The following is a 26,589-nucleotide window of genomic DNA, read 5'->3' as shown; positions in this document are numbered from 1 at the left end:
AGTCCGTTGTGCGTGTAAAACACACAGCTAGCTGGAAAAGCGGGCGACACGGTTTCCAGGCCGGACGAAAATGAAAACAAAACTTGGCGCACTTGTACATGACTCAGCCCGCGCATTGGCGGCTGCACCGCGAACCAGGAGTGTCCCGGAATTTAATCATGCCTCGATATCGAATCCCCGTGACGAGCGACACGACTCCTCCACTGCCACCCCCGCTTTTCCGCACGCACACATTTTTTTTTTTTGCGCTCTCCTCTCCCGTCGGTGGGGCTCCGCACCTTTTTTTCCGATGTGGTTTCGGCACTGGGAGACGAGAAGGGACGGGATGCCATCATATCACCTTTGGTCTTCCCCCGCCCCCGCCCCTCGCCCTGGACTCCCTTGGCGCGTTTTCAATAGCGCCCCTCGCGGTCCCAAGCCAAGCTCCCTACTCGACACCGTCTTCGTGATTCGTGCTGATCGCTCCCCGCCCCGCTGAGGGGTTCTGGGTTAAGGGTTGGAGGGGGAGGGGGGGGACTTGGTGTGGGCTCCAGCAGCCTATGCCGCACCTGTACCTATCCCATCTAGATTCGCGCCCATACACTGTGTTGAACAGACAAGCGCGCCGCGCATGCCGCTTGTATGTGTGGCGAAGAAGTTGATCCACACACACACACACACACACACACGCGCGCGCGCGACTTGGATCCTCGGGACTTAGCGCACCTGCCGTATTATTGGGGTCGCGCCCCTGTTGAGTTCGCTTGCGCCCCCTCACACACACACACACACACACACACACACACACACACACACCGCACAAACACACACACGCACAAACACACACACACACACACACAGCAGCAGAGCGCGCGCGGACGCTCGTAGATACTTCGACTGCAAACTCCATAGTGTACACAGTCGAAGCTAATTGTTGGTCTACCTTGCAGCAGGACAACATTTTCACAATAACATTCGGTCTCAATAATAGTTGCTGTTTTGGCACGAGCGCACGGCACACTAGCAATTTCTCAAGAACTAATTTTCAAGGTTCACTTGACAATTTTAAGTACCAGTTAACAAATTTTTAAGCACCACTTGGCAATTTCTTAAGTACCACTCAGCTGGGAAAGTGTAGTGGCTGTCCAGGTCACGTTGGCGCGGGTGGATGGAAAAGTTTTTTTCTCGAACGGCTCTGTTCCCCCCCCCCCTTTCCCCCTTCCTCTGCTGCTCACACCGCGGGCGCTCCTTAACGGGCGCACCTACTGCCGGCTTGAAACGCCCTCCTCTTCATCATAAGTTAGTTGAAGGTGTGACTTGTCGGCCGTTGTTCTTGCTGTTGTTGTCCGCACCGCTGAAGCGCTGAAGCGCGCCGTGGTGGTGGGATGGAAGTGGTGGAGCGCGTCTCGTGGCGCTCGGTCTCCCGAGGCGCCGAGGTTTACGGTGGTGTGCCAGTATGTGCGTCAGTCAAGTCCAGTGCGACCGTGCTTTTTTTGTTGTTTGTCTTTGTTTGTGTTTTCGGAGCGGCCGGTCAGTCGCGAAAAGGCGGCGCAGCGAAATTCCGGTCGTGGAGGCAATAAGGCGTGGCAAACACGGCCAAGGTCCGCGCCGATATTGAGGCTTGGGGGAGGGGGAGGAAAAAGTGTCTGTCTGGAGAGGATTCGGCAGCGGAGCCCCCGCTGGGGCACGAATCGATCCTGGTGCATCTACTCGTGCAAAACACGCTGGCCAGGCGCCTCCTCCGCACTGAGAAAACCTAACAAGTTTTTTTTAGGCCTTACAAAGAAAAGTACCTTGTTCTAACAAAGTATTTTGAGCATATGCATTAACTTACAAAGAAAATACTTCGTAATTTACTATTTCTTCGTAAACAAGCTAAATTAGTTTGTATTATGTATGGTCAAAATGCTTCGTAAGGCTTTAAGCGTGCAAGTTTCGTTTTTCGTACCTTCTGGTGTTTTCTGCTCTCTTGTTTTCCACGCTGCTTTGGTTCTTTTGACCGCGTTTCTCGTCATCAGGATCCGGGGCGAAGAGTGCCGCTCCGTAATCAAGGCGTCCGATGGGATCGCGGACGTCAACGCCGCGCCGAGGACCAATTTTTAATGTTTTCAATAATGATAACCCCGAGAGAGTCGGGCCTGAGATTCGTGGAAGGCGCTGTCAGTGTCCCTGCCGGCCTGCCCAAGCCCTGCTGGCGGTGCGGGAGGGTGTGAGCGAGCCCGGCCCAGCCCGGCGTGCCAGACATTACCTATGCAAAAAGGCCTCGGGAAGGCTAGGCCCCGCCAGGGCCCCGCCAGGACCCCGGCCCGCCCCCTCGTCGGGCAGGTGCATCAGGCGTACCTGCGGGCCGCGGCCCGCGTCAGACGGACTGGACGTGAAAAATGGTTTCTCTTTCTGTTGCAGGCTCGCAGGCTGTGGCGGCCCAGCCCCCGGCTCATGCGGGGCCCCTGCCGCCGCCCCCGCGCCGCCCCCGCCGCCCCCCGCCGCTGACGCCACATGCGAGATGCCCCCGACGGGCGGTGCCGCGGGGCCGGTGGGACTAGTGCTGGCCATCGCCTACCTGGCCGGAGTGGGCGCCTTCGACACCTGTGAGTAGAGTACCCCTCGCCTTGCCGTTCACTGTTCCCAAGTCCTGTTTGGCACGGCGACCCCCGCCGCCCCGCCGCCCGGTCGCTAAGTGGCAGCGTGGCGGAACGCGCCGTATCGAGTTAAAACCCACTCTGTTTTCAATTAAGCCCCCCGACCCGTTTGGGTCCGTGTCGGTGCCGCTACGCCTCGGGCCGAACCGAACACCGAACCTAACCGAAGGCCCCGAAGGGCCGACCCGAACGGCTCGTCTCCCGACGCGGGAAGAATGCGTTCGGATTCGTTTTGGCATTCACATTTGTTTCTGTAACCCGGCGTGAAATGAGCTGGCGGCTCCCCGCGAGGACGCCGCCGCCGCCGCCTCACACGACGACGTGGATGAGAAATTGGTCGGGCAGTGCGTGAAATGCACGAAAGCCGTGACGCGAGCCGAGCGGCGCTCGTCGTTCGGGCGACGCGGAGGTTCGGCGCGGAGTTTCCTCTTTCGGGTGAGTCCTCTTCAAAGGGGTACGCTGCGCAAGGTGGATGCCGCCTCGCTGCGGGTGGACTGGAGACTCCAGTGGAGAGTGTGCCCGGGGCTGCGAGGCTGCGGTGCACTGACGCGGCTGAAGAGACTCCGTCGGCGCGCTGCCGCTAGCTGCCGCCGTCCTGCTTTCGGTCCTCGGTGGCCTTCGGTTCCGATACTCGGCGGTACTGTACCCACTCGCTCCCCCGATACCCGCGGCGGGGCGGCACACTGGTACGGCACCGGTGCCTTTGCCTTATCCGGCGGGGCCATCGCACCCATGCCGGCCGGCCGGACCGACGGACAGACAGACAGACAGACAGGCACGAGGGCGGTGAAGAAAGCGTCGACTTTTTATTAAGCCCCACGCGCGCCCAATCCGCGTCGCCACTCAGATCCGCGCGCGCGACGAAACCTCGTGGGAAAAAAATATTACGAAATTAATGAAATATAGAAAAATGATGTCGGGAAACGGGAAGCTTGAGGGGGGGGGGACAAAAAATACTCGCGTCTGAGTGACGACACGCCGAATCCGGAGAGAAAATGTTATCGGGCCGAGTGCCGTGCTTCTTGGAATCGGGTGCCGGTGGGCGTGCAAGCTGTCTGTCTGTCTGTCTGTCTGTCTGTCTGTCTGTCTGTCTCTGTCTGTCTGCCCTCGTGTCTGTCCAGCCGAGCGTGCTGCCCGCCCATGAGGGTTCCAAGTACCTCATTATGCCAGCACCCCGAAGAGACGCAGAGAAAGGCTGGAGGGGGAAGAGGGGGGGACAATGGCAGAACAAGGGCGTTAATCAGTCACTGATCTGTATCGGGAAGGAGGGAGTGGGAGGGAAGATAGGACCCAGCGGGGGGGGGGGGGGGTGCTCTCCAGCCAGGGCGCTGAGCAGCGCGTAGCAGCGCGCCCCGACCGCAGCACCGCAGCAGTGTGTGCGTCGCGTCACTGGGAGTCGCTGGAACTGGAGCCTCCAGAAGCTGAGCAATGAATGTGCCCCCCGGGCCCGCAGCCGCAGGGCCGCAGGGTCTGTGGGAGCCCGCCAGCCCGCCCTGGAGTCTGGAGTCCGGAGTCGGGCTGAAGCGATTCTTGGCCGCTCATGGGGCTCCAGGGCTCGCAGGGGGAACGTAACTGCGCGCAAAGTGCTGGAGTGGTACGTGATTTTGCGCCCGCGGCCCTCGTCTGTCTGTCTGTCTGTCTGTCTGTCTGTCTGTCCGTCCGCCGCGGCCCCCTTTGCTGGTCCCTTGACCGGTCCCGAAATGCAGCCCGGCCAGAGCCCGGCCAGAGCCCGGCCAGAGCCTGGGGGAGGAGACGGGCGTGGGGAATCCCGCAGGACATCGTAGATCCCCTCCATCTCCAAGGCCGACAGGGCGGCCAGGGCGGCCAGGGCGCACAGTGGGCCAGAAGGCCGGTGGAGGCGGCCAAAACGCTAGATGCGTTCTGAGCTCCATAGTCGCTGAATGGGACTCGAACCGAGCGCGTGACCCCACCAATGGATTCCTCTTTCGGAGAGCAATGCATTTGTGGGGTCACACGCTCGGTTCGAGTCCCGTTCAGCGACTCTGGAGCTCAAAACGCGTCCCGGATTTTGGCCGCCTCCACCGGCCTTCTGGCCCACTGTGGGGCGGTAGGGCCGGGGCCTTCCGGGACACAATCGAGTGTGGGGCTGCCGATGCGTCTTGGGGCCTTGTGGGTGCCTCGCAGCGCGGAATGTAGGTCAGCCTAACCCTAACCCTGCGGAGGGGCCGTCGCGTTAGACAAAATCAATAAAAGAAAATAACGCTCTCGATGGCGCTGCGTCGCGCCGCGTGCTGCGCGTCCTGCTTGCGATGCGCGGTATCGGCGCGGTGATCCGTCCGTCTCACGGCACTCGGGCACGTCAGCACGCTGGAAGCCCTCCTGGAAGCCCTGGAACTGGAGCCCGCCAGCGCGCCCGCGCGCCGATCGCTCGAGCGATAGTCCGTGCCGGAGTGTCGAAGCGCGGCGGGGCGGGGCGGGGCGGGGCGGGGTGGCGTCCGAGCGCCTAATGCTGCGATGGCCGCCGATGGCCTCTGAGAGTCGTAATCGGATAGGCCGGCTTGAGCGGCGGGGCGCACCGAGACAACGCGTGCGGGCTGTCTGCGTTCTTTGCCGCCTGCTTCGCCTGCTCCGGCACGCCGCGAGTGCGCGAGCAGCGGCCTGCTGCAGGTACAGCCCGCACCGCACCGCTTGTGTGACTGTAGGGCCCCGCACCGCGCCCCTCCCTCCGGACCTCGTTCCGGTTCCGGGACGCCGGCCCGCGCTGGCCGGTGCTCGAACCTCGAACAGCCAAATTGGATCCATTCATCGGCGCGCCCTGGCGGCAGACTGGCCAACTATTAGCACCGTAGTTTCGGGGCACGCCACGCCACCGCCGCCAGGACCGTCACCGTCACCGCCGCCGCGCCTGTCCTCGCGGGCCGCCTCGACGGCCTGTCCGCCTGCCCGCCCGTCCGTCCGCCGCGCACGACTCGCCGCCACCGCCTTTCGCCGACTGATTCAGAGCAGTCGTCTCTCTCGCACCCCTACGGCACGCCGGGCGCGCCCCGCGAGTGTGTGAGAGAGAGAGAGAGAGAGAGAGAGAGAGAGAGAGAGAGAGACGGAGCGCGGGGCGTCCAGGACGTGATTGTGTTACCGCCACCGCCAGGCCACGTGACGGCCGATAATGGCAAACGGCACTCGAATCACTGCGCGACGTGAGTGAGAGTGTGTGAGAGAAGGAGTGTGTGTGTGTGTGTGTGTGTGTGTGTGTGTGTGTGTGTGTGTGTGTGAAGGTGCCTTGCGAGTGGTAGGCGGGCACTCGTCGCGGTCGATACATACTCGGCCCGTCCTCGCCGTCGCTGCATATACGTCGCCATGCGTCGTCATGATGGTGTCCTGGAGTCCTCCCCATTGAATCCTAGTGTTGTTGTTGTTGGGTTCAGTGCTTCACAATGGCGTCGTTGATCTAGTGGCGCGGGCTACGCGGGCTGGCTGGCTGCCGCATCTACGGGCGGGCTGTCCTTTTGGCCGCGCGCTAACGCTACTACACTATACATGTGTGTACGGCAGTGCGGCCAATATGACGGACACAAAACGCCATCACTCACCAATTATCAGTGCGTGTGAGTGCGTGTGTGTGTGTGTGTGAGAGAGAGAGAGAGAGAGAGAGAGAGAGAGAGAGAGAGAGAGAGAGAGAGAGAGAGAGAGAGAGAGAGAGAGAGAGTGGGCGTGAGCAGTGGTTGCCGTTCTCGCGGTTTGGTCGTCATTTTTCGACAGGAATGGGAGTGCGGTGCGGGTAGAATGCGGCGTAGCGTGTCACTAGTGTAGCGCACTGCATTACCACTGCTGCAGCGCTCTCTCTCTCTCGTTCATTGCCATCCCGGGGCGAGATAAATTGCAACTCTCGGCATTAATTTGGGTGCGGGGCGGGGCGGGGCGGGGCGGGGCGGGGCGCTCCCCGCGGGGTCGCGCATTGACAGCCGATGGAGGCCGCGCCCGGCCGCGCCGTCGCTATCTTGGCACCGCGGTGCCGGACCCGGAAACGGTCCCCAAAACGGAAACGGGATTTGGATAAAATATGGAATTGATAACTGGCGTTGCGCGCCCGTTTCGCGCCTGCAGAGTGATTCCGGACGGTAGTTTCGCATCGCGGTCTCTCTCTCTGGCAATCATAGGGCGTTCAGGACGGGTGCGAGAGAGACAGAGTGACCGAAGCGAATGCCCCGTCGCCACCACCGCCTTGCGCTCCACCCGGGCGGGCATGGCGGGGAGGCTTCCTGTCCTGGGACCGTGCAGGAGCCAGGGGAAACGGAAACCAACGGCAACCCGGAACCACTAGTGGCGTCTGTTGTTGTTGTTGACTGTGGATGAACAGCAGGAGAAGACCCGTGCACGGAGTACCACACGGATATCGAAAATTAAAATCGTTGAAAGGGTGGATGGAATTGATACGCGTTCGGGTTGACGGGCGTGTCTTCCTGCTCGCTTTCAGCCTCACTCTTTCCTCCTCTAATTGACTGCGGGACTGATTGGCGTCTGCCTCGCTCCGTCTCTCTCGCACTCGCGGGGCGCGCCGCGGGGGTGCGAGAGGGACGGAGCGACGGATTGAGCGGCGGCCGTGTTGAATATTCCAGGTCGGCCGGACCCATTAAGACGTCACGCGGCCGTCAGCGGCGCGGCGTGACGCGTCTGTGACGCGTGCGTGACGCGTGCGTGAGCCAGTGGCGTGGCGGCGCGGCGCGCGGCGTGCCCCGGATGGAGATGCCAATATGGGCAAAGGGGTTTCGCGAGTAGTCCAAGTTGCTGACGGCGTGGTTATCGGCATCGCGTTGATGGACGTGCGGTCGCCCTGGCGCGGCCCTGGCGCGGCCCTGGCGGTGGCGGTGCTGTAGTGCACCGCGTCGACGCCACGCCGCGCCCGTTTTCCCGGCGGAAACTTTTGCATCGTTTGTGCTGCCGGCCCCGCGCCGCCCCTGCTTTTACGGCCATGAAAAGAGCGCGCCTGGAGTGGAGGCTGTAGCGAAAAACGACGAGGGCGGTGTAGTCGAACCCGGGACGTCGATATGCCGAGCGGCGCGCTGCATCTGGAGCGCCGCCAGAGTGACTGGCTATTATCGAAGGCTGCGATGGCTGAGTGACAGCCTCGGAGTGGCAGCGCAGCGGAGGGCCGCGGACTACCTGATCTGCGTGGGCGGGGCGTGGCCGAGGCGTAGCGGCAACGCCGAGGCAACGCCAATGCAGATAGACCTTTCTCTTGGATGCCCGTACGCCTCGGGTATGCCAACACTCGTTTGGGAGCGGTAGTGAAGCAAAGTTGACTACTGTATGACAAATGTGTCGGTCAAAACGGTTACAAATTTGTGGACATCGTGTGTTTGGGCCGACATTAAGCAGCCACTGCGTCCAGCCCGAGGCGGGAAATCGTGCTCCCTCGACGGGTGCTTTGGACCTTTCTTTAGCACGCCTTTGTTACGCAGTGAGATATTCCGCCCCGCCTAAGTTTAGAAGCAATATGCAGCGAAGATGGTCAAAACGGCGACTAAAGTGTAGAAAGTGCGTAAGAGCACCGGCGGTGGTTGAACCCACGACCGTGGGGCGCGGCGGCCAGCACGTGTCCCCGGCGAAGGCATAATTTCTCACCTACAGTGGCCATTCCGATCCGCGGCGCTGGGCGCTGCGCCCGCCTTGCCGTCTGCAGGCGGCCTCCAGGCGGCGCCCCGTCGCTCTGTCTCTCTCGCACGCCCCCGGACGCCCCACGAGTGCGAGAGAGACGGAGCCACACTGTTCCGAATCAGCCGTCTGGGGCTTTAATTAAATTTTCTCGAGCCACGGAGCACCGCTCAAAACAGAGGGTGGCTGCTGCGGGGGGAAAGGGGGGGGGGCGGAGAAAAAGTGGAAAAGAGAGGTAAGGGGGGTGGAATGGACAGGGTGAAGAGCACACGAGAGGGCGCTGGAGGGCGTCTCTCTGGAGCGCCTGCTGGAGTCCGAACATTCCAGGATTTATGAATGCCAAATCAGAGGCAATCGGATGGAGAGGGGGTTAACGGCCTCTGCCGTGGCGCGCAGCACCGCCAGCACCGCGCAGCACACCTCCACATGTGATGTCATATGGCGCTAGTTCTTGCGCCAGTCCGCCCTCAACCTTCTGCAGCCTCGCCCCGTTCAAAAGACCCGCCCCCCAGGAATTAGCCCCCACGTGGTAGGGGTGCAAAAAATATCGGCAGGGCCCGATGCCGCGCCGCAGACGCTGTATTTCGGCCGGCGGATCGGCTGCCTGGACTCCCTCTGTGGTCTTGTGTGTGTGTGTGCATGTGTGTGTGTGTGTGTGTGTGTGTGTGTGTGAGAGAGAGAGAGAGAGAGAGAGAGAGAGAGAGAGAGAGAGAGCGAGAGGGGGTCGAATGTGGGCCACTAGGTGTGGCAGGGGCGCCGATTGGTCAGAGAGGGTGTAGGGGTGCGTCGGGCGAGAGCTCGTATAATTGAAATATTGGTTACTGCCTCCCTCAGCGCCGCCGCGGCCGGGCATGGCAGGGCACGGCGGGGCACGGCTCCGTCCACACGAGTCCATTGCGCAAGCCAGCTGGTATCGCGGCGAAAGGCCACTCCAGCGAGCCCTCTGGGTGGGGCCCTCGGGGTGGGGCCCTCGGGATGGGGCCCTCTGGTGGGCCCGGTGGGTGGGCCCCGCTCCCCACCACGCTCGCCGATCCAAACTCACTTTGCGTGGCGCTGCGCGGAAGAGACGGGTTAATTTTGGGACCGCAGCCTGACACTGTCGAAGGGTCGCACTACAGCTGTGGGGCGCCCCCTGTTTCGCCCCCTGCGTCGCCCCTGCCGTGGCGGGATGGGCCCCCCGTGCTCGCCGCCCCCGCAGGCCCCCGCAGGGCCCCGCAGGCCCCCGCCCCACACGCTATGCGTTGCTCTCGATCCCCAACCCGACCTTCACCTTGGGGCTGGATCATTTGTAAAGCCACCCGGCTCCCCGCCAGGCACCTGGGCCAAGTTTCCATGCCAGGTCCGTCCTTGCATTCCGGGCTCATTTCAATGTCGTCCAGGCGGTCACTCCCTTTTTTTGCGACTCGCGAAGTACGAGGGCCGGGGAAAGTAAAATTCGGAAGTGTACTCCTGGACCCACGCCCACCACTCAAGTGGCGTCCTCTGAGAGGGCCGCGTGGCGTGGCGTGGCGACGGCCGCCCCTCGGCCGGGCTGACCCGGCGGCAGGCTGATGGGGTGGCGATGGCTCGGTCGGGAAGCCATAGACAGGAGCGCCGGGCACGAAGAGGGCGAGGGGCGACCCACAGGCCAGCTGGCTGGCAGGGTAGGCGGTACCGACCCGGTGGAAGCGAACCTGGCCTGGCGGGCGATACCCCACGCGCGGGTGCCGTTTTCTCCCCTTTTCCACTGGCCCGGGCGAGCGACTTGCACGGGGATCACCACCGGTACCTCGAGGCCGCCGCTGCACAGTGGGCCAGAAGACCGGTGGAAGCGGTCAAAACTCCAGGCGCGTTTTGAGCTCCAGAGTCGCTGAATGGGACTTAGACCGCCTCCACCGGTCTTCTGGCCCACTGTGCTGGAGGGTCGCAGCAGCCCCTTTGTCGCCAGGGGCTTCTTCGTGGGCTGCTGATAGGTTTTGAATTTGCCGTCCGCCCTGTCCTTCCCTCATTTCGGCCAACTTTTGTTCTTGATCGGGCCGGCCGGATTGGCGTCCACGGCGACCCCGGTGGCCCGGCCGGCGGTCCCGCATTTTTAATCAAAGTCGTCAGACTCGTAATTACAGCCATGAATGCCTCGGCCATAAAGGACACCACCTTTCTTCTGTCTCCCCCGGCCTTTTGTGCCCCGCCATGGCGGGCCAACACAAACACGATCCACTCCATTGGCGCCGTGCGGAGGTGGCGACCGTCTCTCTCGCTCTCACGGGCCGTCCCGCTCGGCGCGCAGGGGTGCGAGAGAGACAGCCTGCCTTTTGGTCCGCGAAGTTGCTGCAATAAGGGCGCACCACAAAAGCGAGGGTCATCATCGGCTTCTTGGAGGGGACAACAGGAGGCCAAAGAATTCATCCGCGCGCGTCACTGGCGGCGCACTGGCAGAGCACGCGTCCGCTTTTGTGAGAGTTTCCGGTGGCGCGACGCCGCTGCCTCCAGGAGGAGGGCCCTGGAACCTGGAACCCAGAAGCCTGGAACCCAGAAGCCTGGAACCCAGAAGCCTGAAACCCAGAAGCCTGGAACCCAGAAGCCTGGAACCCAGAAGCCTGGAACCCAGAAGCCTGGAACCCAGAAACCTGGAACCCAGAAGCAGGCTCGGACTGGCCAGGGCAGACAGGCAGAAAAATCTGCCGGGGCCTTTGGATTTGTGACCAGTAACGTCACGAAGTGATTGAATCTCCGAAACTAGCCGTTTTCGCTGAATTTGAGCGGCCACTGCTTCGATCTAGTTGCGGCCAACGGCCTCCCTCGACGTCCTAGTATTCTCAAGACCCTACTCTTTCATGCCCTGTATCGGGAAGACGTTGACCACAACGATTTTGCCTTTGACCGCAACGATTTTGGGACCAAAGTTGGTCAAAAAGTGGTCGAATCTCGGAAATTTGCTGATTTTGCTGACTTTGGGGGGCCACTGTGTCCAATCTAGTTGCCGTAAAAGGCCTCCCTCGACGTCCTAGTATTCACAAGACCCTACTCTTTCATGCCCTGTATCGGGAAGACATTGACCACAACGATTTTGCCTTTGACCGCAACGATTTTGGGACCAAAGTTGGTCAAAAAGTGGTCGAATCTCGGAAATTTGCTGATTTTGCTGACTTTGGGGGGCCACTGTGTCCAATCTAGTTGCCGTAAAAGGCCTCCCTCGACGTCCTAGTATTCACAAGACCCTACTCTTTCATGCCCTGTATCGGGAAGACGTTGACCACAACGATTTTGCCTTTGACCGCAACGATTTTGGGACCAAAGTTGATCAAAAAGTGGTCGAATCTCGGAAATTTGCTGATTTTGCTGACTTTGGGCGGCCACTGTGTCCAATCTAGTTGCCGTAAAAGGCCTCCCTCAACGTCCTAGTATTCTCAAGACCCTACTCTTTCATGTCCTGTATCGGGAAGACGTTGACCACAACGATTTTGCCTTTGACCGCAATGATTTTCCGACCAAGTTGGTCAAAAAGTAGTCGAATATCGGAAATTTGCTGATTTTGCTGACTTTGGGTGGCCACTGTGTCCAATCTAGTTGCATTAAAAGGCATTAAAAAAGTTGGTCATGAAGCGTAAAAACAATGATGATCGGGGGCCTTTTGCGGTCTTATCTGCCGGGGCCTTTTGGGGGCCAGTCCGAGCCTGCCCAGAAGCCTGGAACCCAGAAGCCTGGGACCCAGAAGCCTTGAACCCAGAAGCCTGAAACCCAGAAGCCTGGAACCCAGAAGCCTGGAACCCAGAAGCCTTGAACCCAGAAGCCTTGAACCCAGAAGCCTTGAACCCAGAAGCCTTGAACTCAGAAGCCTTGAACCCAAAAGCCTGAAACCCAGAGGCCTGGAACCCAGAAGCCTGGAACCTGGAGGTACCGAAGGGCCGCTGCTCCGGTTCCAGCGCTCTCGTCAGTCCAAGCACGGCTTGCTTCACTACGTCATGCGGGTCGCACGACCAGCCGACTGATTTGGCGCACCGCTGTCGTCATTCCGTCTCTCTCGCACCCGCGGGCCGCTCCGTCTCGGTGCGAGAGAGACAGCGTGCGTGGCATTGACGAGCAGCAGCGTTCAATAGATTAGGCGCTCCGGCGGGCGGACGGCCCGCGATTCAAACAAAATCGCCGCCCCGGGACAAAAGGTGGCCTCTCTTTGATTTCGCGTGCGTGTGTGTCGTCAGTGTGTGTTGTGTGTTGTTATCACAGCCCATTATTATTCATGCCAATTTGTGCGTACGTGATAAGCGGCGCCATTGGCCTTTGGCTTTGGGCGGCTAGCATTGGCTAGTGAGGCCTCGCCTGCTCGTTGCGGATCGCTGGCTGGCTGACTGACTGGCTGGCTGTCTGGCTGGCGGCAGCGGCTGCGGGATCATTTTGTAAAGCCCGCCCTAACAAGGGGCGAAGTTGGGATGGAACTGTCAACTTGGGCGACTGCTGGCCGAGGTTGTGTAGTGAGTGATACGGCACGCCGCGGCATGCAGAACAAGGGCGACAGTGTGGAGCAGCTCGTTGTTGTGCAGGCGCAATTTTCGGAAAAGGAATAACTATGACCCTTGTTGTTGTTTGAAGAAGTGACCTTTTGTTTGTTTGTTTGAACACGGAGAACTGATTGTTGTTGTTGTTTGTTGCAGCGCAATGCACCGCGGCCCTGGGCATGCAGTCGCGGGCCATCCCCGACCAGGACATCTCGGCCTCCTCGTCGTTCCACGTCGGCAACGTGGGGCCGCACCGCGCACGGTAAGCGCTTAAAAAATTAAAATTAAAAACAAGAACCGAAAACCTCCTCTAACATCAGTCTCTCTATCGCGGCATTAGAGTGTTTTTGGAACTTGATTGGGCGGTCGGCAAGTTCCGCGCCGCTTCGACTTTTAGTTTGCGCTCAAGTGGGGGATAATCCCCCCGGCAGCGGGGCGCGGGGCGCGGGTTCGAGTCGCGGCGGCGTCCGCTGCTTTTCGGGCGCGGATTTCATTCAGTGTTTGCCTCCTCAAAGACAATACCACTCCCTGCGAGCGAGCGAGATGGCTGGAGAGAGAGGAGCGGCAGCCGGGGCCGTTTGTCGACGCTGAAACAAATCCATTCCGCTAAATTGAATGTCTTCTTGGGCCTCGTGCAACTTACTACTCCGCGCGCCTTGGCACTTACTGACAAAGCAAACCCCGCTGCCGCCGGAGCGGCCGAGGCACAGCTTCACTCTGGTGATGAGGGAGGGGGAAGGGGGAGGGGGGAGTCACCCCTTGCCGCGCGACTTTTCAGTGTGGCGGTTGTTGTTCGCCGGATCGACACCGCCGCTCCGTGCGTTCCTCCCCGTGACGCCGCGAGGACGAGCAGGCCGTCAGATTGCGCGACGAATCGGCAAAGTTTGGGGCTCCGCGGGTCGCGCAGGTCGCTGTCGCGAATCTGCGTTTATTATTGTTGGTTCACGTGGCGCCGTGATGGATGGATCGGCTGCCGCGGCTCCGAGGACCCGGGAGTCGGGCGGGACTTGGAGCCACGCACGTCGCGAGGTCCATGGCTTGAAAGGGGCTCGAACCGAGCGTGTGACCCCACCAGTGGATTCCTCGTTCGGAGAGCAATCCATTGGTGGGGTCACACGTTCGGTTCGAGTCCTACTTCGCGACTCTGGAGCTCAAAACGCGTCGAGATTTTTGGGCGCGTCCACCGGTATTCTGGCTCACCGTGTGGCGGCCCCTACCACTACGTCGCCCCGCCCGCGCCGAAACGCCCCACTAATGGAAAGCTCGCCGATGGCGCGGCTCCGGCCTGCTTTTCCGTCCCACTGGTCCTGCTGATGGTACTTCCCACCTGCGCCGCGTACCGCGTGCCGCCGCGCTTCAAACTTGTTTCCCGTATTATGGGGGGCGAAGGGCGCGGCGAAAAACCGCGCGGTCCGAGGCGTGCCTGACGCATGGCGGAAGTTTCCCTCGTCGTCCCTCGTCGCGCCGCCAGAGATTACATTATTTTCGCTCTGGGGCGGGGCGGGGCGGGGCGGGGCGGGTGCTGGCGTTGGCGCCCGCGAGCCTTAAATTAGGGGGAAAGCGGGCGCGTGTGTAAGCCGCGGCGGACGGCGGCCGACGCGGACCCCCGGCCGCGCACACCATTTGCACCGTTCGGCCGCCCCGCCGCCCCCAAGACCGCCACCCCGCTGGCCGAGTTCTCTTCATTAAACATGAACGGAGTCATTTTTCCTGACCGTTTGTGGCAGGCTAGGCCGCGGCCTCGCTCGCGGCGGGCGGCCCGCAGCGCCAGCAGCGGAGCGGCCAAAATGAGAAGGGAAGGATCTTGTGAAAGGCGACGGCGACACTGTAGGGCGGGCGGGCAGCACGTCGCAGCGCCGCGGGCGCCTGCCGGCCGCGAGGGTAGACCGTCCCGTAAGACGCGGCTGCACCCGGGATGCCTACCCTCCAGGCGCTCTCCCCTCCACGGAGTGCAACATTCTGGCTGACCGCCGCCCCGCCGCGCCCCACCCCGCCGCGCGACCGCCGGGGCCGGGGCCGCCGGGACGCAGCGGACCGTAGTCAGGCCGCCCGGGCCGGGCCGAGAGTGTCGCGGGTGATTTGTTTGAAGGGCCCCTTAGGCGGCGGGCAACGCGCTGCTGCTGGCGCTGCAGGCTGCCCCCGAAAGCGTGTCGCTCCGTCTCTCTCCGACTCGTGGGCCGGGTGGCGGGCCGTAGGGAGACAGAGGGACGGCACACTGCGCGAAACCGCTCTGTCCGAATTTGCGCGCCGGTCGTTCCCCCGTTCGTATCGGGCCGCCGTTTCTTTCCCGTCCATTGGCGTCGCTCTGTCTCTCTCGCACGGCTGGGTCGGCGCGGCGGCCCGCGGGGGTGCGAGAGAGACGGAGCGGCCGGGGCCTTTGCCGGGCAAACAAGCCGAGACTGCGCTAAATTAGGGGCTGTTGAGGGCCTGGCCGTGGCACTGCTGAGGCTGGGCGGGGCGGGCAGGGCCGGTAGGGCGAGCAGAAAGGTACAAATAGAGGTGTTAGAAGGGCCGGCCGGCGTGCCGACGGCGAGGGGATCTAAGCCAGCCCTTCGCCCCGCCCTGTGCCCTGCCCTTCGCCCAGCCCGCCGGCGACCAGTGAGCGGCGGCGGCTGCTTTTCGGAAAAGCAAGTCCGAGGCAAAAAGGGACCGCCTGGTTTCCGCCAGTGTCGCCCTGTCTCTCTCGCGCCCCTATACGGAACGCCCCGTGAGTGCGAGAGGGACAGAGCGATGCCGCTGCACCCTTTGCCGCTAATCAGTCTCTATTAGGGCCGGCACACGGCAGTGCACGCCGGCCGGCCGAAGGGGTTGGGGCTGGGGATGGGGATCTGAAGCTGGTGGCGAAATTGGGTTCCTGCCGGCGTAGCGTCTGGACACGAGAGTGGAGGGGGCTGTGGCGGCAGCGCGTCGCCGGCCGGGCAGTACGTCGAGGCCCTCGTCGAGGCCGAGAGAGAGAGAGAGAGAGAGAGAGAGAGAGAGAGAGAGAGAGAGAGAGAGAGAGAGAGAGAGAGAGAGAGGCCAGCCTCGCCGCAAAGTCCTTTATCGACACATCAAGGCGGAGTGCGACCGCTCCCCCTCCGCCCTCCCCTCTCTCTCTTGCCCCTCTTCCTCTCCTCTGAACTAGGAAACGAAAATGGGGGGAAAATAAAGATTGCGAGTGCCCCGCTTACCTGGTACCAAAGTGGCCATCGGTCGACACTTAGACCCTTAGCCGCGTTGGCCGTGCCTTGGCCGCGATCGCCAACTAGAGTGTGGCGGTGCCGCCGCGCTGCCGCTTTGAAACGCCCCGCCGGCACTCTAAAGGTCCGGTTTGAATTATGAAATTACGCCGCGTGGCGTGCGGAGCGTGCAGAGCGAGGGGGCACAGCACTGCAATGAAATGTGTTTCGCGGCGGCCAAAGTGGCACGCGGCAACACGCCGCAGCACTGCAGGACGTGCATTTCGAAATTCGGACCGAGAGTCGGACGCCCCGCGCCACCCTCTCCAGAATCCCCCCAATTTGCTTTTGGCAGTGCACACGCGCGTGACCGCCACCGCACACGCCTTTACGGTCGTCATCCTCCAAACGCATTTATTGCCACGCTATTGATTTCCCGCGCTCTGACGGTGTAGGTGGCCTCGCCTGCCCGGCCGGCCCGGCCGACGTGGCCCAATGGACTCTCCATGGTGACAGTGTTGTGCTGTTTCGCCCGTAAATGCGCGCGTTATCCCCGTTATCGAAGTCGATGCTCCCGCCCCGCCGTCGCCGGCACCCATAAAAAAATGCCGCCAGCATTTTTTCACGGGAATGATTTTTATTTTCCGTTGTTGGGTTCTGGGGAATACATGGCAAAACGACCTAATGATGGTGATGATGATGGTGATGATGATGGTGATGATGATGGTGATGATAATGATGGTGATGATGATGATGGTGATGATGGTGGTGATGATGGTGATGATACTGACGTTGTTGTTGTTTTCGCAGCATCCGCACCGAGGGCCACGGCGGCGCGTGGTGCCCGCAGCAGCAGGCCACAGCTGACCCCAGCGAGTGGCTGCAGGTGGAGCTGCACTCGGTCCACGTCATCACGGCCGTGGAGACGCAGGGCCGCTTCGGCAACGGCCAGGGCCAGGAGTACGCCGAGGCCTTCATCCTGGAGTACTGGCGGCCCTCGCTGGACAAGTGGGTGCGCTACCGCGACCAGGAGGGTGAAGAGGTGAGTGGGCTTCGTTTTTGCTGCCGACAGGGAGGCTGCTGTCGTTTTCTTCTTTGATTCTCGCGCGACTCGGTGCGGTTTCCGGTTTGTTTTTATTTTCACTTCTCTCCGTTTCGGTGATCAATCACTGGTCGCCGAGTCGCGCTGCTCCGGGCTGCTCTGGGCCTCGCCCCCTGTGACGCCTTTGGCGGTGACGCGGTGGCGAGTTTGACGGCTGAATTTCCAGTGGCGGTGCGGGCTGTTTCGAACGGCCCGTTTGTCGGCGAGTAGCCCACCTGGCCGGCGAGCGGGCCGAGGACCCTCGGGGACTAGGGCGGGGTGGCCGGGCGCTGTGACAAGTGTTCCTTGTGACGCGAGCCCCTGGACGTCCTGGCCGTCATGGTCGTCCTGGACACAACGTGACGTCATCGCTCACACGTCGCGTGCGACCCACCCCGAGGCATTCCCGTTGCCGCAGGCCCGGTGCACAGTGGGCCAGAAGACAGGTGGGGGTGGTCGGAATCCCGGACGCGTTTTGAGCTCCAGAGTCGCTAAATAGGAGTGGAACCGAACGTGGGACCCCACCAACGGATTGCTCTTCGAACGAGGCATCCATTGGTGGGGTCACACGCTCGGTTCGAGTCCCATTTAGCGACTCTGCGTCGCTGGGCTGCAACTCGGTGTGTGTTTCCTCGGCACTGCCTCGTAAAGTTTTCCTCTTTGTGGTGGAAGGCTGAAAGGCGCGGGCGGGAAGACAAATTCCTCTCGGCGGGCCGCTCGGCCGTTCGGCGTATACAGTGCGGGGGGCGAGGCCGGCGAGGTGAGGGCGCTGTTTTTGAAAGCGCTCGATCTAGATTGTGGCTCGGCTGGGCTCGGCCGGGCTCGGCTGGCTGGCACGCCGGTGAGACGGTGTAGGTGCCACTTGGGGAACTCGACACCGAGTCCGGACTTGGGGCTCAATCACACCCGATGGATCTCTCTCTCTCTTTCTCGCTCCGTCTCTCCGTCTCTCTCTCTCTCTCTCTCTCTCTCTCTCTCTCTCTCTCTCTCTCTCTCTCTCTCTCTCTCTCGCTCCCACGCGCAAGCCTGAATCAATCACTCAGTCTCTCCTTTTCTCCTGGCGGGCCTGTCCCCGCTTCCCGCGGTTCGTCGTGTCAATATGAACGCGCGGCCGCCTGCTGGCTGGCAATATGGCTGTGGCGATTCTCGGAGCCCCCGCCGGGGCTCGAACCCGCGTCCCCGTCCGAGGCGGACGTTTTCCTCGTTACGCGGAAACGCGCGCGCAGAGCCCTTAGCTTTGCATTATTGACGCGCGCGTGGCGTGTGTGTGTGTGTGTGTGTGTGTGGGTGAGCCTCGACGGACACGACTGACAGGCGACAAAGCGTTACACCGCGGTGGACGCGTCTGCCGGTGTGGGCTTGATGATGGCCCCGCCGAAAACCGAACCGCTCCCCCTCCCCCCCCCCTCCCCTTCCCCCGGACGCGCGGAGGCGGCCGACGGCACCCCGCTTCCTTCCTCTCCGTCCGCGTGGCGTCCGGACGCGCGACGCGCCGCGACGCACTCGACGCACGCGACGTCCGCCGCGTTGTCGCCTCCGAGTTTTTAGTCGCGTGTAAAACACGCGGCGCGCTATCTGGATGGCCGAGGCTCCTGCGTGGCACAGTGGGCCAGAAGACCGGTGGAGGCGGCCGAAACTCTGGACGGGTTTTGAGCTCCAGAGTCGCTAAGCAGTACGCGAACCGAACGTGTGATCCCACCAATGGATTCCTCGTTCGGAGAGCAAGCCATTGGTGGGGTCACACGCTCGGTTCGAGTCCCATTTAGCGACTCTGGAGCTCAAAACGCGTCTAGAGTTTTGGCCGCCTCCACCGGTCTTCTGGCCCACTGTGCATCGCGGCCGTGCCGGATCCGAGAGCCGTTTCTGCCGCTCCGTCTCTCTCGCACCCAGACGGGACGCCCCGCGGGTGCGAGAGAGACAGAGCGTCGTCGGCCGAGGTTATTATTGCCGGTTCGCCTGCCACACTGAATAATAGAGCGAGCGGCGAGGCGAGGCAACCGAGTTTCCAGGAGTTGGAAGCCCGCGGTCCGCGTTTGCCGCTTTTCCGGGTTCGAATACCGGCTTTCGGGCTCGCTGTGAACACCGTCCACCATGTATTCTAGCCCTGTCAATGTAACTTCGTCCAGAGGGCTTAAAAAGGACGAGCGTGGGCATTAAAAAACTGAAAGTTGGTATGCGTGTGGGCTGATGATGCACTGTAGGGCGAGAGCGCTGAGGCTGTCCCCTTGCCCTTTTGTTTCCCCGCGACTCGGCGCGACTTTTTGCCGGATGCCCGCTGCGAGGTGAAGTTGGTCCGCGCGGCAACAGTTTGCCGCGAAACAGCTCATTTGGCCGCGTTAATCGCAGCAGGCGACCTGTTGAACGGACGAACGGACGGACGGACGGGCCCCGATGCGATTGGCATTCAGTTCCAAACTCGCTCTTCTTTCCCCCCTCTCTCTCTCTCACTCTTTTTGTGCGCTCGTCAGTTTGTTCGCTTTATGGTAGTTCCACGACGGTTCCAGTGACGGCGTGCTGCGCAGTGCGTGCTGCGCCGTGCGTGGTCTGGGCGCATAAAAACGCGGCGGAAACGACTCCCTGGGAGGGAAGGGAATGAGCCGGGCCGCTTGTAAACGGCCTCGAAAAGGATCGATCCCGGGCGACATATCGAAATGACAGCCGAACGCCGTATTTTGATTCGGGTCGCCGGGGAAGACGGCCGGGGGGCGGGGAGGGGGCGGGGGAAGTCCGGCCGGAGTTGATGGGCCTACGCACGGAAGTGGACAGGCAGTAAACAGGTGTAACAGATTATCTGATACGGTGGGGGGCCTTCTCCACCGTGACGATCGCCCAGGTCTCTGTCTGTCTGTCTGTCTGCCTGTCTGCCTGTCGGTCCGTCCGTCTGTCGCAAACTGTCCCTGCCGGTCCCGGCCAAGGAGCGGAAAGGGATACGCAGGCAGCTGTCAAACAAAGTGGATCATAAAGGCATACGGCAACATGTGCGCGCCGCGCGGCGCCGCGCCGCTGGAGAGGTCCTCCGGGGAGGAAGGAAGATAGGGGCGCCGTGTGTGTGTGTGTCTGTACGTGTGTGTTTTTGTCTGTGTCTGTGTGCGTGGGCGAATACGGCGTTTTGATTCATGGCGCTGTGTTGTGCAGGTGGCGGCCATTTGGTGGTGTGCTCCCTTTTTACGCGCGCCCCCTATCGCTCTCTCTCTCTCTCTCTCTCTCTCTCTCTCTCTCTCTCTCTCTCTCTCTCTCTCTCTCTCTCTCTCTCTCTCTCTCTCTCTCTCTCTCTCTCTCTCTCTCTCTCCCTCTCTCTCCCCCTCCCTCTCCCTCTCTCCCTAAAGCTCCCTCCGCCCCTGGCCGCTGATAGTACTACAGCAAGTGCGATGCTGCAACCGCCACCAAACACTGCGAGCCGCGCGACGACGTCTGCTTCAGAGAATCGTAGCGAAAATGACGTGGCCGAGCGCTGACTCTGTCCTGTCCGTCTGCCCGCAGGTGCTGAAGGGCAACCACAACCCCTACACGGAGGAGAAGCGCGTGCTGCTGCCTCCCATCTGGGCGTCGCGCCTCCGCTTCCTGCCCTACTCGTACCACCGGCGCACCGTGTGCATGCGCGTCGAGCTGTACGGGTGCCCGTGGCGCGGCGGCGTCGTGTCGTACGCCATGCCGCAGGGCGACAAGCGCGGCGCCAGCTGGGAGTTCTTCGACACGTCCTACGACGGGCCCTGGGACCCGCAGCCCCACAAGGGCCTGGGCCAGCTCACCGACACCATCTACGGCGACGACAACTTCAAGATGAGCTACTACGAGTCGGACAAGGGTGAGTTTTGAAAAAAGTTTGAGTGTATACGTTGGCGGACCTGGCTGTGATGGCCTCCCTCATCGTCGCGACCCTTTCCTCTCGTTTAGCGAGGAGAGAGGGAAGGCGACACCACGGTGGCCGTCTCTCTCTCTCGGTTTCTTTTCTTCCCCTTCCGTGACGTATCGCCCTGGGCCCGGCAGGTCGTCCGGTCCGTCTGTCTGTCTCTCTCGCACCCGCCCCGCGGCCCGGCCCACGAGTGCGACAGAGACGGAGCTCGGAATCGGTCTGCAGACGGAATGCCGCCGGTCGGGCGGCGTCGCCGCGTCGCCGCGTCGCCTAGGCAACCGGCAGGTTGGTACGGGCCGCGCTGCCGCACTGATAGCGCGGTTATGGCAGCACGAATGGCTTGGCCTGGCAGTGTGGCAGTGCCGCGGCCCGGCCGACATTGGAACGCGAAGCCGCGAAGCGTGGAACTCATGCCGCCGAGCGTGAGGCGGTGCAGGCAGTGCAGGCAACCGATGCAAGCCAATGCAGCGACCCACTTCGCCGCCATTCAAACGGGAGCACTGCTCCAATGTTCCATTTTCAACTCGTCGTCACGCGTATCTAACGACCGTGGCGCGGCTCTGTGTGCACGCGCGTGCGCGTGTGTATGCAGAGCGCGCCGGAGCTCGCTCGCGCTGCGGATAGCAGACGAGTAGTTATTGACACTTTTAGTGGTTTTTGTCGCGCGTTATACCGATATCGCGCGCACGCGGTGTACGTCACACGTGCACTCTCACACTCGAGTGCGCGCAAGCCTCGGCGAGCAGACGCGACCCAGAGCGCCACAGTGGGCCAGAAGACCGGTGGGGGCGGACAAAACTCAACGCGATTTGAGCTCCAGAGTCGCTAAATGGGACTCGAACCGAACGTGTGACCCCACCAATGGACTGCTCTCCGAACGAGGAATCCATTGGTGGGGTCACACGATCGCTTCGAGCCCTGCTTAGCGACTCTGCAGCTCAAAACGCGTCTAGAGTTTTGGCCGCGCCTCCACCGGTCTTCTGGCCCACTGTGCCACGTGCCCCCTTCCCGTGAAAGTGTAGGTGCCCCCTTCCCCCCGAACACCTTTCCGGCCCGCGAGCTCATTTTGGCAAGCGATGGCGGCTCCGGTCTGCTCTGCCGTGAACCGCTGGGCCGTCGCGTCGCGTCTCGTCGCTCTGCCCCCGTCGTGCTCGGCGGCCCCCGCGGCCCCCGCGGCCCCCCCGGCCGACTCGACTCAAACTTGGAGCCATTATGCGATTATGGTGCGCTGTTACAGGGGCGCGCGTCAAGGGCGTAACGCGAATTTATAGCGGGCTTCTTGTTTTTGTCGGTAAATAACGGCAACAACGAGGACGAGAACAAGGCCGTGACTGTGTTGGTTTGCTTGTTGCAGGCGGCCAGGGCTGGGTGGGCTGGCGCAACGACTCGCGCGCCGGCCAGCCCGTCGAGATCGTCTTCGAGTTCGACACGGTGCGCGAGTTCCGCTCCATGGACATCTTCTGCAACAACCAGTTCACCAAGGAGGTGCAGGTGAGTGTTGCTGTTTTCCGCCTTTGCTTTGTCGGTGTGTGTGTGTGTGTGTGTGTAAAGGGGGGGGGGGCAGCCCACTGCTAGAGCGCGGCGTGGGCAGGGGTTCCAGGGGACGGAACAAAAGTGTGCCGTCAGCTGGAGTCCTCCTGGAGTCCCGGGCTGCGGGTTTCGGTATAGACATCCAAACTGCCCCGGGGGTGGGGGTGCGCGGGGCGCGCCGCCGTGGGACCTAATGGCGTGGTCCTGGAACTGCCGCGTTGGAGGCGAACACCGGGACCCTGGAGCAGGGTCGACGCCATCGACGTCCTCCGCGTTGTAACCCGCGGACCCGGTCATACCCACCAGGAAGGGGTTGTCAGACACTTCCCATGGATCCTGTGGAGGTTGTGGGGAGTTCCAGGAGGGACGCTGCAGCCCGGATTCCTGCTGAGCGGGCTGGCCGTGCCGGACCGCCTCCCGGCCGACACAGCCCGCCTTTGGCGCGCGGCGTGCGCTGCCAACAACTTTTCCAGTAATTGCAAAGCTGCCAAACTAAAACGATCTCCATCATTAGTTTGCGGTCCCCGTAGTTTATGAGCGTTCGGCCGGCCGTCCGACCGGCAGGTAGGGCCTAGCTAGGGCCGCTGGGCTGTTACACCGGGCCCACAATAAAAAGCGTTTCCCAGCCCTGAGTTCGTTGGTTCGTTCCTGGAGACGTTTTGGGAGTGGAGGGGAGGGGGAGGGGGTGCCTCAGTCGCCAACTGCGCCAGCGCCGCCGCTGGAGTCGGCCATGCGTCGCGGGTTTGATGGATGCGTTTGGCGCCAAGGTGTGTGTGAGTGTGCTCTCAGCACGCGCCACCGCGCCGCCGTGCGTGCTGCTGGAGGTGGTGACGGTGGTGGCGGCGGTGGCGGTCGCCCCGCCGCGCACCAGGTGCCCGCCCCGGCCGCCTCGGCACTGCTGCGCCCTCCAGAATCAGCCCGCGGTGCTTCCAGTGCAGTCTGCGGCGGGCCTCGTTCTCCTTCTAGTTACGGTCGAAGCCCCCGACCGTTTGAGGGAATCGTTTCGGTGGCGGTGCCCGCGGTGCCCGCCGTGCCCGCCGAGCCCGCACACCAGGCTGATTCCCTTCTGCGCGGCTTTCATCGCTCCGTCTCTCTCGCACTCGTGGGGCGTTCCGTGGGGGTGCGAGAGAGACAGCTTTGCGTCCTGACGGCTTGCATCATGTCGATATAGCTCGCCTGTCCCCGTCAAGCATCGCTGCCTCTCTCGCACCCCAGTGGGACACGACCTACGAGTGCGAGAGAGACAGCGATGTAAGTACTGTCCGGAATCGGCCCGCTTTTGGTTGGTCCACGGTTGGCGTCGGGACCAAACCAGCCTGGCCATTCTCTGGGAGTTATTTTGGCCCCTCGCCGAGGGAGAAGAGAGAGTGAGAGGGCAGAGATGCGCACCGGGCGGAGTGGGAGAGCGAGCGGGAGACGTATATAACTGTGATGAAGATGATGGCTGTCGCAGATTGGATTGTCGGGACCAGGCCACGAGGGAGCCCAGCCAGCACAGCCCAGCCTGGCTGGGAGTGCAGCCGGGAATGACCCCGGTCAACCTCTGCAGCTGATCTGGGGCGGGGCGGGGCGGGGCGGGGCGGGGCGTACTCGGCGGCGCACGTCTCTCCCAGCACCCCGAGGCACAACTCTATACACTTGTTGCTGGCCGGCAGCGCGGCGAGGCGGTTTCGCGTTCAGCAGGCCCTTTGCTGGTAATAGCGCGCCTCGACGCGACTACGCACAAGTGCAAATAGCTTGGACGGGAACGGGAACGCTCTCGACGTCGTCGAGGGACGCGCGCTGGCGGCAGGCAGTTTCGCGCGCGGCAAGTTCTCCGGCAAGCGCCCGACGGGTAGGCAACCGGTGTCGTAGTGCGCTCCGGACCACGGCGGGTTGCCGACCCGTCGGGCGTCTCGGACGGCCCCGTGGCTCGCCGTGGTGGCACGGGGAGTCGCCGACATGGCCTCCTTCCCCCACCGCGAACCCCCTCTGGACCCGGTCGGAGAGGGCACGCGTAAATGAGTGGGTGCAGGAGAGAGTGAAAGAGGAAGAGAGAGAAGAAGCAGGGGGTGCATAAAATTGAGACCCCTCGCTTGGCCCCCTCCCCACGCACTTTTGCCGGCCCGTGTAGTGCGGGGTAACGTTCCGAGCTCTCGGCCGGAGGGTGGACGCCCCGCCACGCGCCACGCCACGCAGGCCCCGCCCCGCCCCGCCACGCCCCGCCACGCCCCGCACGCCCCGCCCGCCCCGCCACGCCCCGCCACACCCGCACGCCCCGCCACGCCCCGCCACGCCCCACGCCCCGCCACGCCTCGGCCGTGCGGAGGGACGGTATCAAGGCGTCCGTCTGTCTGTTTGGCTGACAGCTGACAGCCAGCGCAAGGACGGAGGGGGCTGCGATCACTATACTCTGTGCGAGAGTGAACGCTCACTCTGTGTGTGTGTGTGTGTGTGTGTGTGTGTGTGTGTGTGTGTGTGTGTGTGTGTGTGCGATTGTGATAGGGAGCGCTCTTCCCTGGATAAAATGAAAACCCCGGCGCGCAGGAACACCCTACAAAGCGGGGGACTTTTTACTTTGTTTTTAGAGGGCGATTCAACAGTGTCTATGCTACGTGGCGCCGGCACCAGAGCACAGTGCTCTGTCGTTGTTGGCGGGGGACTAGAACCCCAGCAGCTGTTGTCTGATTCCGTACAGTGCGTCTCTCTCTTTCTCTCACTCGAACGCCTACGGGGTGCCCCGTGAGTGCGAGAGAGAAAGATGGTGAATCAGAGCACCGGGACGCCCTGCTTGACGTCCGCGGCCCCCTCGGCGGCCAGCCGTTTGTAACTATTATTCAGTTGGCCGAGGCGGCGCGGTGGCGGCGCGGTGGAATGACCCGATTGTGTCATTTAGCCGCCTGGGCTGTTGTTGTGCCGATTATGATTGTGCAGCCGTCATAATGACCGCGGCACGGCGCGGCCAGGGCGCGGCGACCTGTTGGACGCGGCCTCTTTCTCGGCCTCCACGGCCTTCCGTGCGTCGGCCCGCCTCCCTTTCCTGGCGACTAAACTCGGCCCTTCCTTCCCGCTGCGCAGGTGTTCTCCGAGGCGCAGGTGATGTTCAGCGTGAGCGGCCACAACTTCCCCGGGCAGCCCATCACGTACACGTACCGCGAGGACCGCATCTTCGAGAGCTCGCGCAACGTGTCCATCAAGCTGCACCACCGCGTGGGCCGCTTCGTCAAGCTGCGCCTGCACTTCGCCAACAAGTGGATGCTCATCTCGGAGATCTCGTTCGACTCGGGTACGTGCTCGGGGAGGGAGTTGGCGAGTTTTTAAAGTGAATTTGTTTCCCGCTCGTTGCGGAGTTGGGAGTGTAAAAATTGTTTTATTTTCTTCTTCCAGTGGTGGCGCACGGTAACTTCAGCGACGAGAACCACATCCTGCTGCCCGACGTGGAGCCGCCGTCCGACCGCGTGCAGGACGACGTGTTCGTCGAGAAGGTGCTCAACAAGGCCTCGCCGTCGCCGACCCTGCACGCTGGCGGCTCCCCCACGCGCTCGTCCTCCGACCAGGGCGCCGAGTCGCCTGCCGCGCAGCCGCCGCAGCAGCCCGAGACGCCCATCTCGGCCGTGGAGAAGGAGGACACGACGTACGTGGCGGTCATCATCGGCATCCTCATGGCGGTCGTCATCATCCTGCTGGTGGCCGTGTTCCTGGTGTACACGCGCAGCCGCCACCGCAAGGGCTTCCTGGGTGCGCTCATCTCCAAGACGTCGTCCTCGGCGCACCACCACCAGGGCCACCACCTGAGCAGCCTCAAGAAGGCCCCCAGCTTCGCCGGCTCCTACGGCGTCGTCAAGGACTTCGAGCACAAGAGCTACCTGGTGGCGACGGCCGGCGCCGGCGGCCAGAAGTCGACCCTGCTCACGAACGGCGGCACCCTGGGCGGCAGCGGCGTGTCCCTGCCGCAGTCGGGCGCCAACGGCGACATGACGCACCTCCTGGACTCCAAGTGCAACTACTACCACGAGCCCTTCCCCTTCTACAGCTACAGCACCGTGGTCAGCGAGCTACGCAAGAACGGCGCGCCCGTGCTCAACGGTGAGTGGACCTCCGCATTTTCATTTCCCCCATTTTCGACTGTCGCTCTCGCGCGGAGTGACGGCGCCCTCCACTAATCTGGCCCATCTCCACATACATATTCACCTGGGATCCCCTCTGACAACTCGCTGGCTCTCTGACAACTGGCTCTCTGACGTTTCGAAGTACGCAGTGCGCGGTGCGCGAAGCGGCGCGTGAAGCG

The 26,589-nt window shown here is 62.4% G+C and overlaps 1 protein-coding gene across 1 annotated transcript in view; it reads left to right on the top strand.

The window, feature by feature from the left end:
* Nucleotides 1-2,467: 2,467 nt before the first annotated feature.
* The window catches only part of LOC117640301 (discoidin domain-containing receptor 2-like), a 31,053-nt gene continuing 6,931 nt past the window's right edge, over nucleotides 2,468-26,589 (top strand). The window contains exons 1-7 of the mRNA XM_034376691.1: nucleotides 2,468-2,567; nucleotides 12,857-12,962; nucleotides 16,669-16,900; nucleotides 20,420-20,744; nucleotides 22,147-22,283; nucleotides 25,380-25,587; nucleotides 25,689-26,387. Coding sequence (XP_034232582.1) covers nucleotides 2,483-2,567; nucleotides 12,857-12,962; nucleotides 16,669-16,900; nucleotides 20,420-20,744; nucleotides 22,147-22,283; nucleotides 25,380-25,587; nucleotides 25,689-26,387 — 1,792 coding nt within the window. The 5' untranslated portion in view covers nucleotides 2,468-2,482. The remainder of the gene's footprint in view (nucleotides 2,568-12,856; nucleotides 12,963-16,668; nucleotides 16,901-20,419; nucleotides 20,745-22,146; nucleotides 22,284-25,379; nucleotides 25,588-25,688; nucleotides 26,388-26,589) is intronic.

This window comes from Thrips palmi, unplaced genomic scaffold (genome assembly GCF_012932325.1).
Source record: "Thrips palmi isolate BJ-2018 unplaced genomic scaffold, TpBJ-2018v1 HiC_scaffold_12, whole genome shotgun sequence".
Classification (NCBI taxonomy): domain Eukaryota; kingdom Metazoa; phylum Arthropoda; class Insecta; order Thysanoptera; family Thripidae; genus Thrips; species Thrips palmi.
Note: the sequence above shows the minus strand (reverse complement) of the source record. Positions and strands in the feature narration are given on the sequence as shown.